The sequence below is a fragment of the Emydura macquarii genome, unplaced genomic scaffold, assembly GCF_026122565.2.
Source record: "Emydura macquarii macquarii isolate MOO-44397 ecotype Brisbane River unplaced genomic scaffold, CSIRO-AGI_Emac_v2 contig_450, whole genome shotgun sequence".
Taxonomy (NCBI): domain Eukaryota; kingdom Metazoa; phylum Chordata; order Testudines; family Chelidae; genus Emydura; species Emydura macquarii.
The window spans coordinates 9405922-9420075 of NW_027130587.1; the positions used below are offsets into that span (position 1 = coordinate 9405922).

Sequence of the window (14154 nt, forward strand, 5' to 3'; positions counted from 1 at the left end):
GGTCAAGCATTACTCACCCTAGTGCCTGTGGCTCAACATCTGAACCGAAGAGATTTCATCCTTTGCCTTCTGCTAGAAAAACTTTCCCTGGACCATAAGTGTGCCAAGAGTCACTTGAGGCATATTTCATGTCCAGGTAAAGTTTATTTATCAGAAGGCAAGTCAGCCGCCTCTGAGTGTTTGGTTGTGTTTTGGTTTTTTGTTTTTGTTTTTTGCAGTGGAGGGGCGGGGGAAGGACTAACTTATTCCATGTGCTCTGGAAACTTTATTACATGGGGTGTACTCTTTCCCTTGCTTTTCTAATGATAGATTTAAAAACAGCAATCTAAAAGCAACTCCAGCAGAGCAAAGCGCTACACTTGACACACAGCTCTCACCCTGGGCAGAGAATGAGACACAACAATCCACACATGGCACATTAATTAATGCACCTCGGAAAAGCATTCAGATAAAGCAGTAATGGGGGGGTGGGGTATATAAAGCTATACAGAATAGAATCAGAGATCCAGGATGCCTTAAACTCCCACAGTTTTACAAGTTCACTGTACCCACAAAGCAAGATGCCTATCAAGCCTTCATCTCAAAAGATAAGTGCGTAAGTGTCCCAGAAGGACTCAGTGTGAAGGCTTAATTCCTGGTCCTAGTTGTTGTGTAAGCTAACATCTCTATGCTCTCTGGTCGAAGAGGTTCTCATCAGAAGTTCTGAGAAAGGGAGTCTCAGGTTTATTCTGTGGTTTCTTTAATCAATGTTACATGAGACAGCTCAGTGCTTCAATTGCATTTATTAAGATCATAACTGTGAAATATAACAGACCATCACGGTAGGTGCTCACCGGATATTTGCATAATAAAAAGCTTGCTTAAGGAAATCAATTTCTCACATGAATCAGAAAGGAGTGCAGGGGAAAAAGGTCTCCCACAAGACGGTAAGGTTCCTAAACTTGTTCAAGGTAATTAATTAATTGAAAAGATTTGCAGCTAAAGCATTAATTTCCTGGCTGAGCAAAAGGCTGTTTCAGCCTTTTAATTAACTGATTCCAGCCATGCTCTGGCTCTGTCGCTTTACTGGTGGTAGGATAGATTACCAGAGATGTTTGTCAAACTCGTGTTTTGAAAATGGTGTCTCCTCCTTTCTTCTAATAGCACTTGCAAATAATAATAATCAAATTCTTATACAGTTCTTTCTACGTCTATCATCATAAAGTTCTTTACAAAGGAGGTATTATTATTCCCCTTTTATGAAGGGGGAGATCATTACACTAGAGTTCAAATTTACAGCTAAATCATGGCATCAAATAGACGTGATCCTGTGTCCGCAGCAATGGGCTGGGTTGCTCATTTCACTTTCGGGGAACATGGTACACCTGCCCCATTTCCAGAGAGATGGTACTATAGTTAGGGCACTAGCCTAGGACTGAGGAAGACCTGGGTTCAAGTCCCAGCTCCACGACAGATTTCATGTGTGACCTTGGGCAAATCACTTAGTCTCTCTATGCCTCAGTTCCCCATCTGTAAAATTGGGATCATAGCACTTAGCTACCTCAAAAGGGTGTTGGGAGGATAAATATATTGAAGCACTCACACTGTATAGCAATACGGCCATACAAATACATAAGAAAACAAATAATTAGAAAGCTCCCTTGCTGTAAAGGCCCTATTGAATTTCAGGGTCTCGGATGTGTTCAGATACAAGTCTTCTCCTCTTCTCGTTTTCAGCTGGAAAATTTGAAAGCCCGTGAGCCAGAAATGTCCCAAGAGAGCCACCCTTGAAGATTCATCAGGGTAGAATAGTTCTGATAAGCATCTCAGTGGTGGGATACTAGCTCACACTAAAGCTGAACTGAAAACTTTTGTAGGGCCACCTGTACCTAGGAAGAGATCAGTTCACATTCATATTTAAGCCTTAAGGGGAAGATGGATATCCTATTGTAGTTTATCCTTCCCTTTGTACAAAGATCAGTCAATTATGTAGCTCTTTACGAAATATAATCTAGCCACTGTTGTGAATGTGTGCATAATTCATTATTAAATGGCAAAAAACTGCATAGTGCACTTTGTTAGACAGAAGCTTATGCCTTAAGTTTCTAACTGTATGAGAAGCTAAATAACCGTGACATTGCCTGTTAACTCTGGGCTTTGAGATGAAGAACAAAAAGCAGGTTTTCTTCCTGCTACTTCTTTTTTGGTTAAGCTTAATGTTGTATTGCTGTTTGTTTCCTTCAGCCTGCCTATCAAACCAGCTCAAAGCAGAATTTTCTTTCTGATCTACTTTGTTCCTTTCCTTTCCATCTGAAAGCCAGCTTTTTGGCAGTTCTTTTGTTTCAGACTAATCATTTGTATCATGGCCTTCTGAAAATGTTTTAAAAAGTGGTTATAGGTGCACACAAGCTTTGAAACTAGGCTCTCACAAGAGTAGGGAAATAGTACAAAGGAAGAATTTTTTAATTTTCACCACTGGTTGTTTTATGGCCTGTATATCAAATTTGCTGTTAGAACTAAAATTGGTTTCCCTTGTATTTAACAACAAATAGCAACAGTTTTTCTTGGCTATGGTGCCATCTAAGAGCATGCTGGGAGATGTTTCTAGAGACTTTTCCATTATAAATTCCCATTTTGGGGGTATTTAGCAACTGTTTGAAGTTGTATCAGGATAAAAATTTGCCATTTCTCACGTGTTTTACAACCATTCACCTATTCACATAAATCTGTTGAATACTTATAAGCAACATCTCAGCTGAACATGGCTCCAAGATCTCTGAAGGCACAAAGAGAACAGTTACACACCACCCTCTCTGTAACTCTCAAAGGCAGCTGGCCTCAGAACTCTCCTTTGCCTCTGGAAATTTCCTCCTTTCGACAATAGTGCCTTTCATTCAAGGATCTCTGTGTTCTTCAACATTAATTCCCACATCATCCCTGGTAGTTCAGTAATTTTACTTAGTTATGGTACTTCCTAAGAGTCAATCAAAAGCAGAGTCCCCTTGAGCTAGGTGCTGTACAAACAACCTGAAGAGCTTTCAGTTTAAATAAAATAGACAAGACAGACACAAGACTGGGGGGGGGGGGAGGAGGAATAATAACACAGTGAATGAGTCAAAACTAGAACCAGAATACAACCCAAGAGTCCAAACCATGAAAGAAATAATGATTTCACCAATTATTGTGGGCATTCTAGAGGTATGTCAAGCTGCTCAAAAAAAGAGAATGGAATTTGGGCACATAAAACAGGCATTTATGTACCACAGCACTAGTTTGAGCAGACAAATCTGTGATTTTTGATGCTCTGGAAAAAATGGAATCTGGCATCAGAGCCCTGATGTCAGACACATGCTGTAGCTTGTATTGTCAATTAGATTTTTTCTTTTGTTCAAAGTATCTCCATGCTCACGTTTGTCTCCTTGCCTTTTTAGTTTTCTTGTTTGTCTCCTCTGTTTTTCTTTCTTTGCTTTCCTTCCTCCCTTCTTTCACATAAGGCTTTCACTCATTTCCAGGTTACTTCATCACCAAGGGTGAATGATGAAGAATCCTTTTATCCTGTAATTAAATTGAATCTGCTCTTGGATTCACTTTTTCTGATAGCTTCATCTTTTAAGTGATACATCACCAAAACACCTTGCAGTAATGATGTATTACAGCAATAATATAGTAATATGTCACTGGAGTGACAGGCCTGTGGTGTTCTAGTGTCTTCTGTTATGCTAATATAAAACATAAGATAATGTCCATCCAGCAATTCATTCCATTTAATTATAAGATAGAATGTTTTGCTCAAGCAAATTTTGTTAAGCATCAGGATTCAGGGACAAAGCCACTTATAGTGAGAGAGTCCAGAAGAATAGTGTGTTCATGGGGGGGTGGGGGGTGGGGGGGGGATAAGTAGCATTTAGATTAAATTCTGTTGAAATACTGTACTCTTATGTAGTGTGGCTAGTTGATCAGCTGCTCTCTGCAGAAAATAAGCTAAACAACCCTAAATTATTTTTCAATAGGGTCAAGAACGATCAATTAACTTTCTTCCCTCACAGAGAAGCAACCAGCCAGAAACCGTAATCAAGGAGGGTACAGTGTTAATGTCACATTTACAAATGAGGCGATCAAACTCAGTGATGCCCTAGTGCATTTGTATAGGGTGAGGTTCACCCAGCTCTGCCTAAATTTGCAGAAGCTGCAGCTTAGCTTAAAAAACAAAACAAAACCCAAAAAACCATAAATGCATAATTTCTCTAGCCCCCACTCCTCCCTCCCTTTCCCCTCATAAAAACACATGCAGCTGCTACATCCTTTGCACAGAGACATAGCTACATAATGCTCGTCTGGACTGTAAAGACGTTTAGAATAGTAATATGTGGCAGTTGTACGGCCAGGGCATTAGCGCAACCTCACTTATTAACCTGGGGCTAGGTTATGCAACCCGTGTACTGGTAAGCATTTACTTAGAGGCATAGTCCCATGGGGCCACTTGTGGATGTGCTCAACATTGCACAAAGTCAGCCGTTGTTCTCAGGCAATGTAACTTCATATTAATCTCCTTTAATCTGGTCACTATATTTTTTTGTTGGTTGTTAGGGTTCATCTTGGATTCCCTCCATTACCCCTGCCTCTTTCTGAAAATCCTTACCTCATAGTGGCCTGATAGGGTATGTCTATACCATATACTGAGGCCAGGCCCAGGTTTGAGTCCAAGACCCCCTTCTGTCCACAACCTGATCAGTCTGCCTTGCATTAGACAGCACTCAGGCCGTAGCTCTTAGGGCCCTGCTTGGGGGGGTGGGTCAGAGCCCACATCTCACTGAGATTCCAGTCCAAGCCCTGTTCTACAGTGTGGACACAGGTCAAACTACAGACTCAAGTCAGCATGAGCATGGCTGTGAGACTGGGTCCAGTACCCTGAAACCAGGCTTACAGTGCTGTGTGGATGCTCAAGCGTAGGCTTGGAAATAACAAGTCCACAAGCCCGGGTCTCTCAGACTCAGGTTACAGTGCAGTGTAGACATACTTATAAAGCTCTGTTATGGTAATTCCTATGACTTTGTTTCCTCTCCTTCTGCTCTTTCTCCCCTCTCCCATCCCCAGAGATGTCCATACTCTTCTGCAGCATATTCAGTCCCTGCCAGTCTGGGACCCATTCATGAATATGAATAACTTGTTCTGTAGAAATTAGCGGGGGAGAGTACAGCCCTTAGAAGTAAAGTCACAGAACCTGCAATTTTGTTGTGTGGAAACTGACTTTCAACACTCCCTGCAACGTTTTTGTAACACCACTGGCTGAAATGTGGCTTGACTGCCCTCGCGCACAGCGTGGGGACAGTGATAGAGGAAGATGGGATGGGGCTGGGCTCTGCATGCAAGTTGGGGCCAGGTTCTCTGGGGCACTTGCAGGTGGCAGCAGAACTTGCCCCAGAACCAGGACAGCATGTGGTCCTGCCCTTGCATGTCACCCGGGTGCCATTCCCTCTCTGCCAAGTGAGGTGGGCCAGGCCTTCTGAGCAGCACTAGCTCCTGCATGACCTCAGGGACTTCACCTTCCACTTCTGCTGGTGAGTGGGGCCTGAGCCGAGCACAGGGCTGGGACAAGGGAGCCCTGGGGGTGCCAGTCCCCCATGGCCTCCAGGGGGTGTCTGAGCTGGGGCTGGCTTTGAGGCTGCAGGGATCCTCTCCCCACACTTCGCTCTGGGTGAGGGGATCGAGCCCCGGTTGGAGGGTGAAGGACCCTCCTGCCAACTTTATATCTAGTTAGTTATAAAAAAAAGATTTTTAGGTCCTGAATCCCCCCTGACCTGCCCCCACTACTCCTAAGTCATGTCAGCATTTTTGAAAATCACACTCTTAAATAAATGTAACTCATCGATGCATGTGAATAATGTTAACTCTCTGAAACAGCCTTTTTCTGCAGTGACGTTTTCCAGGAATAACTGGCCTCGGCTTTGAGTTGATGAAAAAGACCGAGTAGTATTGCAACTGCAAGCTCTAGTGTGGTTGACAGGAAGCTAGATCAAATAGTATGCAGCATACTGAAGTCGATCTAGAAATGCATTCTGGGCTTTATTTATGTGGCTATTATAGTCAGCAGGCTCCACATCTAATCTATCCACTGTGATAGATTTCTCATAATATCCATGTTTGTTCTTCAAATTATTTCATTTTCCCATTGCCCCCTGCCTCTCAGGGCTTGATTTGATTTTTGCTCTAGTTACTTTTCCCACTACATTAGGAGATAACATCTAAGCACAGAAATTTTATTGCCTTGTGGGCACTAGGCCAACAGGCTAAAGACAAGCTGCCAAACATAATGAAAGAAAAGATGCCTAATACAATAATTACATACATGGTAACTAAGGTTTCAAAAGCGGCATAATGAAAATGACTTGTACCGTATTCCTGCGCTTGTAGATGGATTTCTTAAAGAGACCGTTCGAAAGGAGTGTGATTGTTAGTCCTTGAAAGATTTGTGAGCTGCTTTACTAAACACATGCAGTCAGTCAAGGAGTATTTCATTGCTTAGGGTTTGATTAATAAAAACATCAGCAACAATAAAAGCAGATAATCCAGAATTTCCCCATTCTGCAATTGTTGATTTGCTCTTAGAGTAATTCTAATGCTCTGTACATATGGTAGCCTGTCTTGCCAGACAATCTCATTGCACTTAGCAGAGTTGAAGTAATTAAGCTCCTGTGATGAAGGTGAGCATTACTCTTGTTTTACAAATGGATAAACCCCTCCATACCTCAGTTTAAGTGCCTTGGCCAGGGCCCATTCCGTGACTCAGTGGCAGAGTTGGAAATGGAGCCCAGAAGTCCTGACTTCTGTTCTGCTGCATAAACCTCCAGAAGGCACTCCTTTCCGTTCCACAGACCCAACCGTAACACAACTCTGGCAAAAACCACAGGGAAAAAAATTCTCAGTGCATAGTAAGGGAAAGTTTGATCGTGACGTTACAGCTAAAAGTCCATGTGTTCTGCTGCATCCGAGCTTTCTTCAGTGCAAAGAGAACAGGGTGGGAAGAGTGTAATGTTCTTAAGGGACTATTCAGCAGTAGCGGCTTGGTGTTGTATAGCCCTATCTTGTCCTCAACCGCCCCAGTCCAGCTCCCTTTGTTCCAGTTGGAGATTGAACCTGGGAACGTCAGCACCAAATGCACCAAAAACCCTGCCAAATGAACTGAAGGAGTCAATGAGTTGTCAATAAATAGCATGCTGTTATAGTCACTAGCCACTAAAGCAAGAGATAATCATGCATGCCATCCCACAGCAATGTACTTGTATGCCTAAAACCAACATAGTGAAGTAAAGGTGAAATTAGAAGCAAATATCTTAATCATCTGTGTGTGCTTTTATTGGTTCAAGTCAGACCTCTTTACAGTGTTTTTAACTTGATTTTTGATGTTTAATTATTCCAGCAAAGATCGCTATAATTCCCAGTGTGATTTACTGCCTCTCTCTAAGCATTTGGGTCACAGATATATACTCAGTTAATTAATGTGCTGAATGCTTCTCATTTGTCTGTTGGATAATGAATTGGTTCATAATTTAAATAAACAGCTGGGTATATCTTTCCTCTGGATTATAAAAGGCAAGGTGCTGTCATTCATCTTCTTTCAATCCGTGAATTTAAAAGTTTAGGGAACTATTTTTTTTAAACATTTCAAGTATATCAGCCTTTTGTCTTAAACAACTGTGCAGATCGTTGGACAATCAATAACAAGAAGGCACATAAAAGATGAGGAGGGAGGCAATCCTCTTCCTATAGTTAATCTCTGCCCAGTAGCAAGGCTTCTCTCTTCCACGGCGGAGGACAAGACAGTGCTGACACCTTCTGCTGGTGATATCATTCAACATTTCCTCCAGAACAGACAGAATTTGCATGGGTGAAGTGAGATATACAGTTATGCATTATCAGGATCCTGCTGCTACTCCAGTGTTTAGAAATGGTCACATGAAGAGGCTTTTATATCTATCATCTCTAGCCACACACACACACCCCCATGTGGAACAATATGGGGAATTTAAGATTGGATCAGATCCCGAGGGACATGACTGCAAATCAAATCCCTCAATGGGCTGTCCTTACCTATTGGCTCCTATTTTCTATATATGCCTAGAATTGCTGAAAGGCTGTTCTAGACACACCCACAATGGCATTTAGTTGCTAAAAGAAGAACCCACTGCTAAGCATATCAGAAGCAGTAAAAGGGTCCAGCATGACCCAAATAGCCAACCGGCTGCAATATAAAACCAGTAGAAGGTCATTCACCACCATGACTAGCATAGTATCAACACCAAATAAAGGCCAAAGGAACCCACTCATGGAGTTGTACTTGTCTAACACACACCCGCTATATGTATCTGCAAAACTGGGCTAGAAATCTCCTGGGAACAGGCTTTTGCATGTCATTCCCGTCTCCTGTTCTGTCCTTACAGGGCTTTCACCAGTCGCACTAGCTCACTCCCCTGTGCATCTGATCTCTAATGATACTCGAGAGGTACTAACAGTCTTTTCCCCCCTACCCCCTCAGCTTGCCCGCTACACCAAGGAGGGATTCCTTCACTTAGGGGCCCTTGGGACCACGACTCTCTTGCCTGATACCCGTTGCCTGGTGGATAACATGAAAAGCCGGCTCCCTCAGCTCCTTGATTGTGAAAAGGTCAAGAGCAGCCTCCATAAGCGCTGGAATTTCATACAGGTTTGTGACGACGGGGCTCCCTTGTCTCCCTTTAACGATGGCCTGTGTCACATAGTCTCTTCTGTAGAGAGTGGAGGGAGGCCATTTCTTCGGAGATAGGGGCTACTAGCCAACATGCTGTGAGAGGAGGGTTTTCATTCCCCCCCTTGCTTTTACGCGCACAGAAATTGCTCAGCTTAAGAACAATTTAATGCTGGTGAGATGAAGGGTGTTTCTCCTTTTACCTGAGCCTTTGTACTGCTGGTGCATAAGGCCCTGAATTCAAGATCTGCGGACCACGGCCGTGCCTACGTACTCATGCAGTCATAGATTCATTACAAAATGGCAGATAGGTCACGCAGACCTCGGATACTCCAAATTGCCTTTTACTACGCGGAGGAGTGTTTTAATATGTGTGATCATGTCTCCCTCACACAGAGGATAAGACCCTGCTACTTGCAGGTTACAGATTTTCTCAGTTAGCTGAAATGTCATGGGTATATATATATGCTTTTGGTGCTGAAGGGTTTATTTCAGTGGATATTATTTCTTAGCTTGCATTAGTGCCCACCAAATGCTAAGCACATACCAGGCACAGAGGAAGACACAGTCCCTGTCCCAACGGTTGCATGCAGTCACCTGTTGGCTACACAGAGAAGGTACTTACCTGTATCTTTAATTTTAGAATGGTGCAATCCTGAATAAGGGGACTGGGCGCTGCTTGGAAGTGGAGAGCAGAGGAATGTCCGGCCTTGATCTCATTCTTCGCAGCTGCACAGGACAAAGATGGACAATTAAAAACTTCATCAAGTAAAGATCAGAGCAGTCTGAAGAACTTCACTCGAGACATAAGTGACTTGGACCAATCAGACTGAGATCCTTTTCAAAGCTTTGGAAAGACAGAAATCTAAAAACAGAGCTTTATTCGTGGTATCAGGAGAGGACCTTGGGTGAAGTGGGTGTTGTTGGGGTTTTTTACTGTATATTAATCTCTCACAGCTGATTCCTACTGGGTGAAATGGGGTCAGAACTGTTGTTTTCTTCTACCAAGAGCTCTGAAGGTTTCACTTATTCCTGCTGGAATGACTGTAATAAGCCTGTGCAGTTTTATGGACGTTTTATTAACGGGAATGCTGCTCTCACAAATTACTTGAAGCTCTTAGCAAAGGCCATCAAGATTTACACAAGGATCAGTCAAGAGACCTTAGACAAATCCACCTGAAAAGCAAGATCACTTGTCTGTATAAAACAGAAAAAGATTGCCAAGTTTGCAAGCCTAAAGTGAGCTGAGTTAGTCACTACCTGTGTTAAAATGTCTCCTTTCCCCACCTTCTTTAACGTGGGACAGGCATGCTTTAAAGTGACAGATCTAAAGGCATCCCAAATAGCCAATTGATTTCCCTTCCTCCGCAGCAGGATACCAACTATACATACAAAATGATGGTGTCTCAATTAGCTGTTACAATGCAAGAAAGAGATTTTTGTCATCATGGTGGCTAGTTCTCTGAAAAAATCAGTTCGATATACAGAAGCGGTCAAAAAGCTAACAGAACAGTAGGAGCCATTAGGAAAGGGATAGATAAAAGACAGTAAATATTATGTCACTGTAGAAATCGATTGTCTACCCACATGTTGAATATTGAGTGCAGTTCTGGTCAGCCCATCTCAAAAACGATATATTAGAATTGGAAAAGAAGGGCAGCAAAAATAAGAGGTATAGAATATCTTGCCTATAAAAAAGACCAGGAGTGCTCAGCTTAGAAAAGAGAAACTAAGAGGATATATGATAGTGGTCTATAAAATCATAAATGGTGTGGAGAAAGTGAATAAAGAAGTGGTATTTACCCCTTCGCATAATATTAGAACCAGGAGTCACCCAATGAAATTAATAGGCGGCACATTTAAAACAAACACGAGGAAATACTTCTTCACCCAATGCACAGTCAACTTGTGGAACTTGTTGCCAGGAGATGCAGTGAAGGCCAAAAGTGTAAATGGTTCAAAAAAGTTAAGTTCCTGGGGGATAGGTCCATTGATGGCTATTAGCCAAGAGAGTCAGGATTGCAAGCCTCTGACTGCCAGAAGTTGGGAGTGGATGATAGGGGATGGATCATTTGATAATTTCCCAGTTCTGTTCATTCCCTCAGAAGCATCTGGCACTGGTCACTGTAAGAAGACCGGATACTGGGCTAGATGGACCACTGGTCTGACCCAGTATGGCCTTTCTTATATTCTTATCTCATGCCAATTCCTTTATTAAACTAAATCAATGTAAATAAAAAGTTTCCCCCTCCACTTAATACACACCCCTCCTCCAGCAACAGCAAAACGCAGCCTCAGTTCATAAGGTTGATTAAAGTAGTTATCTCCTGTATCTTCTACTTCCTAACTGTTGCACTAAGCGGCCCCAAGCAGAATGGATCTTTTCTCACAGCTTTTTACAAACTGTAGCCAAATCCCACCACCACCTGGAATGTGTTCTCCTCTAAAAACTCCCTCAAGCTTTCCCCCCCAAAGTGACTGCTTCTCCTGCATGCTGATTTCAAAAATGACTGCCTCATTGCAGGACCAGTCCAGCATGCTTTTAGTGAGGAGGGCCAATGGAAGTCTCCTTGCCCAATGGGAAGTTGATCGGCTGAACAGCAAGACGTTGACCAACCAACAGCCCGCTGAGCAACTGACTTGCTTTACTTCCATAATGGAGTGACTGCATCGGAACTGACTCTCCTGCAACTCTTCTGTATCCTATTGCTATTCCGTTCTTTTAAAAGTGAGGGTAAGTATACTAGTGTGCAGGCCATGCCAAGAACAAGTAACAGGAGAGAAGATCCTACCAAGGCAATCCCCTGACTGAAATAGTGGGATTAATTTTAAAAATATGCTCATGCCAGATGAAGACAAAATAATAATAATAAACCCCTCAACTTTGTAGAGCTTTAGCCCTACTCCCCGTGGTCTGGTGCATCTCTGTCATTAAGACCTGCTTACCGCAATCCTGGCTTCTGTGATTCTTCATGAGCTTTGGTTAAGTCAAGGGAGGGAGAGGGAGATAAACAGAGAAATGAATGTAATTTGGTTCAATACTGATTTGCCACAAATATCTACACTGGCAGCCATCAAGGCTCATTACAACAGCATAATGAAAGTGGCACTATCACTCTCTCAATTTTGAACCACAAGAATGTTCACTACCAAATTTATTCAGCCATCATAGGTGACCCCAAGATATTGAGTTTAGGTCCCAGTGTCAGGGTAATTGAGAAGGAGGAGTAGTGACATGCCAAGTTATCGATGTTTTACATGGATGTTAAAAGAATTTATTTCACATCAAGCTTTGTCTGTTGTGGGAAGAGAGGAGTCTCTTTTCCTTGTCTTTCTCACAGAATAATAATTTTTCTGGTTGCCCTCTGGTCAGGGTGAGCTAAAATATATTAATATATGAGATGTATATGTAAATATGATTCCCAAAGACTGGATGTACACAGAGTTGTTTGCCACAGAGCACTCATGCCTGTCTTCCATTTGGGTCAGGATAAAGCTACCTTGATGTTTAATGAGTTTAATTTTCAATGCCATGCAATAGGTTTATAGCTGATGTTTTAGTAATTTATTGAACAGGAGCAGATGTATTTCATTGTTCCTTCTACAGCAATGAACATCATTGTTCAGTCGTGCTTGACAAGATTCCCTCATTCATTGGCATTTCTCTGATTTTTTTCACCCTCGCTGTCCTTAATGAAGTGAAATCTTTTAGTTGTCCTGAATGGCAAAGTAAGGAGTCAATGTAGAACTTCGCTCTTATTAGCTGTTGCATCATCTCTTGTGTAATAAATTTTAGCACTTACAAAAACAACATGATGTGTATGTTTTAAAAGGTATGTTATTTTTTCTCTTTGTTAGTTGCCACCTTGTAACGAAAATAATTTGGCAAGAAACTTTTCATTGAAAAAGCTTGAGGGAGGTGAGGGTGGTGTGCTACAAAGTTAATGATAAATGCAGTAAAATTACCTCTAACTGAGTAATTCATTTGTTAAAGGTCAGCAGAGGAAATCATATATTGCTTAGAGTTGGTAGAACTCAAAATGTTTCAGCATAAACATCCAAAAAGTTCGAATGGTTATCAGAAACTTCTATGACTTCCAAACCCACAGGTCAGTCCTGCCATACTTATGCATGTAGGATACTTTACTCAGACATGTAAAGTTACCTATGTAATTGAGTCAGTGTTTGCAGGCCTGGGTTCTCAGTGAGTCTTGAAAATTGGACTGGTGATCTCCCATTGAACAGAGTTCTCAGTGAGAGTTCTGGTATTTCTTCTTTCTATGTGGACCAGAAATAGCTTGAGAAAAACCTATTGTTTTATCACTTCTGCTTCCAATTCTGGATAGAACCAGGAAGTAATATGGTCAGCCGGTAAGAACCATCTCTTTGTACCAGGCTTTGTCTGTAAGAAATTACTCTGAGGAAGAAACTGGACTTACTTTGTAATGCGGTTCCATTTAATACGAGATCGTCAATGAACATTTTGAACATTTGAAGCTCTTTGATAGATCCTCCTATAAATTATAATATAAGTAAAGGTAAGAAAATAAAAAAGAAGAGGATTTTGGAAGTGAACAGAGCATTTCAGAACCTTCTAATTTGGAACTCAAATAGATATAGATTTGGGGAGAAAGAAAGAAATTCCCCTAAATTGGTTTTCAATCAGCATACATAGAAGGCTTTAAAAAGATCAAGAAGAAAACTTCAGCAGACAAGCTCCTGGGTGAAATCTTGGCTCTACTGAAGTCAATAGGAGTTTTATCATTGACTTCAATGGAGCCAGGATTCATACCTTGTATTCTTTTAGTTCTTATGTTTTGGCCAATCTTTGCATTTTACAATCCTAAATCAAAACCTGAGACCCAAACTTTGGTGCTCTTGCAAATCTGGATTTAAATGTTGCAACTCTTGCTAGTAATTTGTTAATTGCTTCAACAAGCAATGTCCAGGTGGTTTGCCTCCCAAGAAATTTAAAAAGGATCAGATGCCACTGAAATATAGAGGGACTCATTATCCTCTGCTCCCTATTTAACACACAGGGTTTTTTATAAAAATGGCTCTTTCATTTTAGAAAATGAAAATGAAAGGGAGATTGCCTATGTAGATTAATTTGCCATTCCACCCCTCCATGCAGTCTGTCAGTCTCAAAGATAATGAAATTATATACTGAGAAGATGAGAAATCACATGGTCATTGCACACAGGGGATGGGGTCATGCTAAAAGCTCTTTTTAAGGGCTATTATAAGACTAACGGAAGAACACCTGCCTTGTCATTGCTATATAGTTTTGAAATTTTCTGGTTTTATAATGGACCAGTCCAGGTCAGAGGGAACTATACAATCTAACCTATTTTATGGAACTTCAAAGTAAAAAGTGAGCTTTTATGTCTACAGTCAATACCCTTTAGCAGTATTTTTGCCACTGCCCTGGGCAGATAGCCAAGTTTTCAGAA

General features: G+C 41.7%; 1 protein-coding gene across 4 annotated transcripts in view; it reads left to right on the plus strand.

The window, feature by feature from the left end:
• GALNT17 (polypeptide N-acetylgalactosaminyltransferase 17) overlaps positions 1-12512 on the plus strand; it is a 235303-nt gene extending 222791 nt beyond the window's left edge. For 2 of the 4 annotated variants that reach the window (XM_067537921.1, XM_067537924.1), the window contains 2 exons: positions 8513-8680; positions 9345-12512. In XM_067537921.1, the coding sequence (XP_067394022.1) occupies positions 8513-8680; positions 9345-9473 (297 nt within the window). In that variant the 3' untranslated portion in view covers positions 9474-12512. Of the gene's footprint in view, positions 1-1716; positions 2048-8512; positions 8681-9344 lie in introns of those variants that run through there. The other 2 variants (XM_067537922.1, XM_067537923.1) reach the window with 2 other exon arrangements.
• The last annotated feature ends 1642 nt before the right edge of the window (positions 12513-14154 follow it).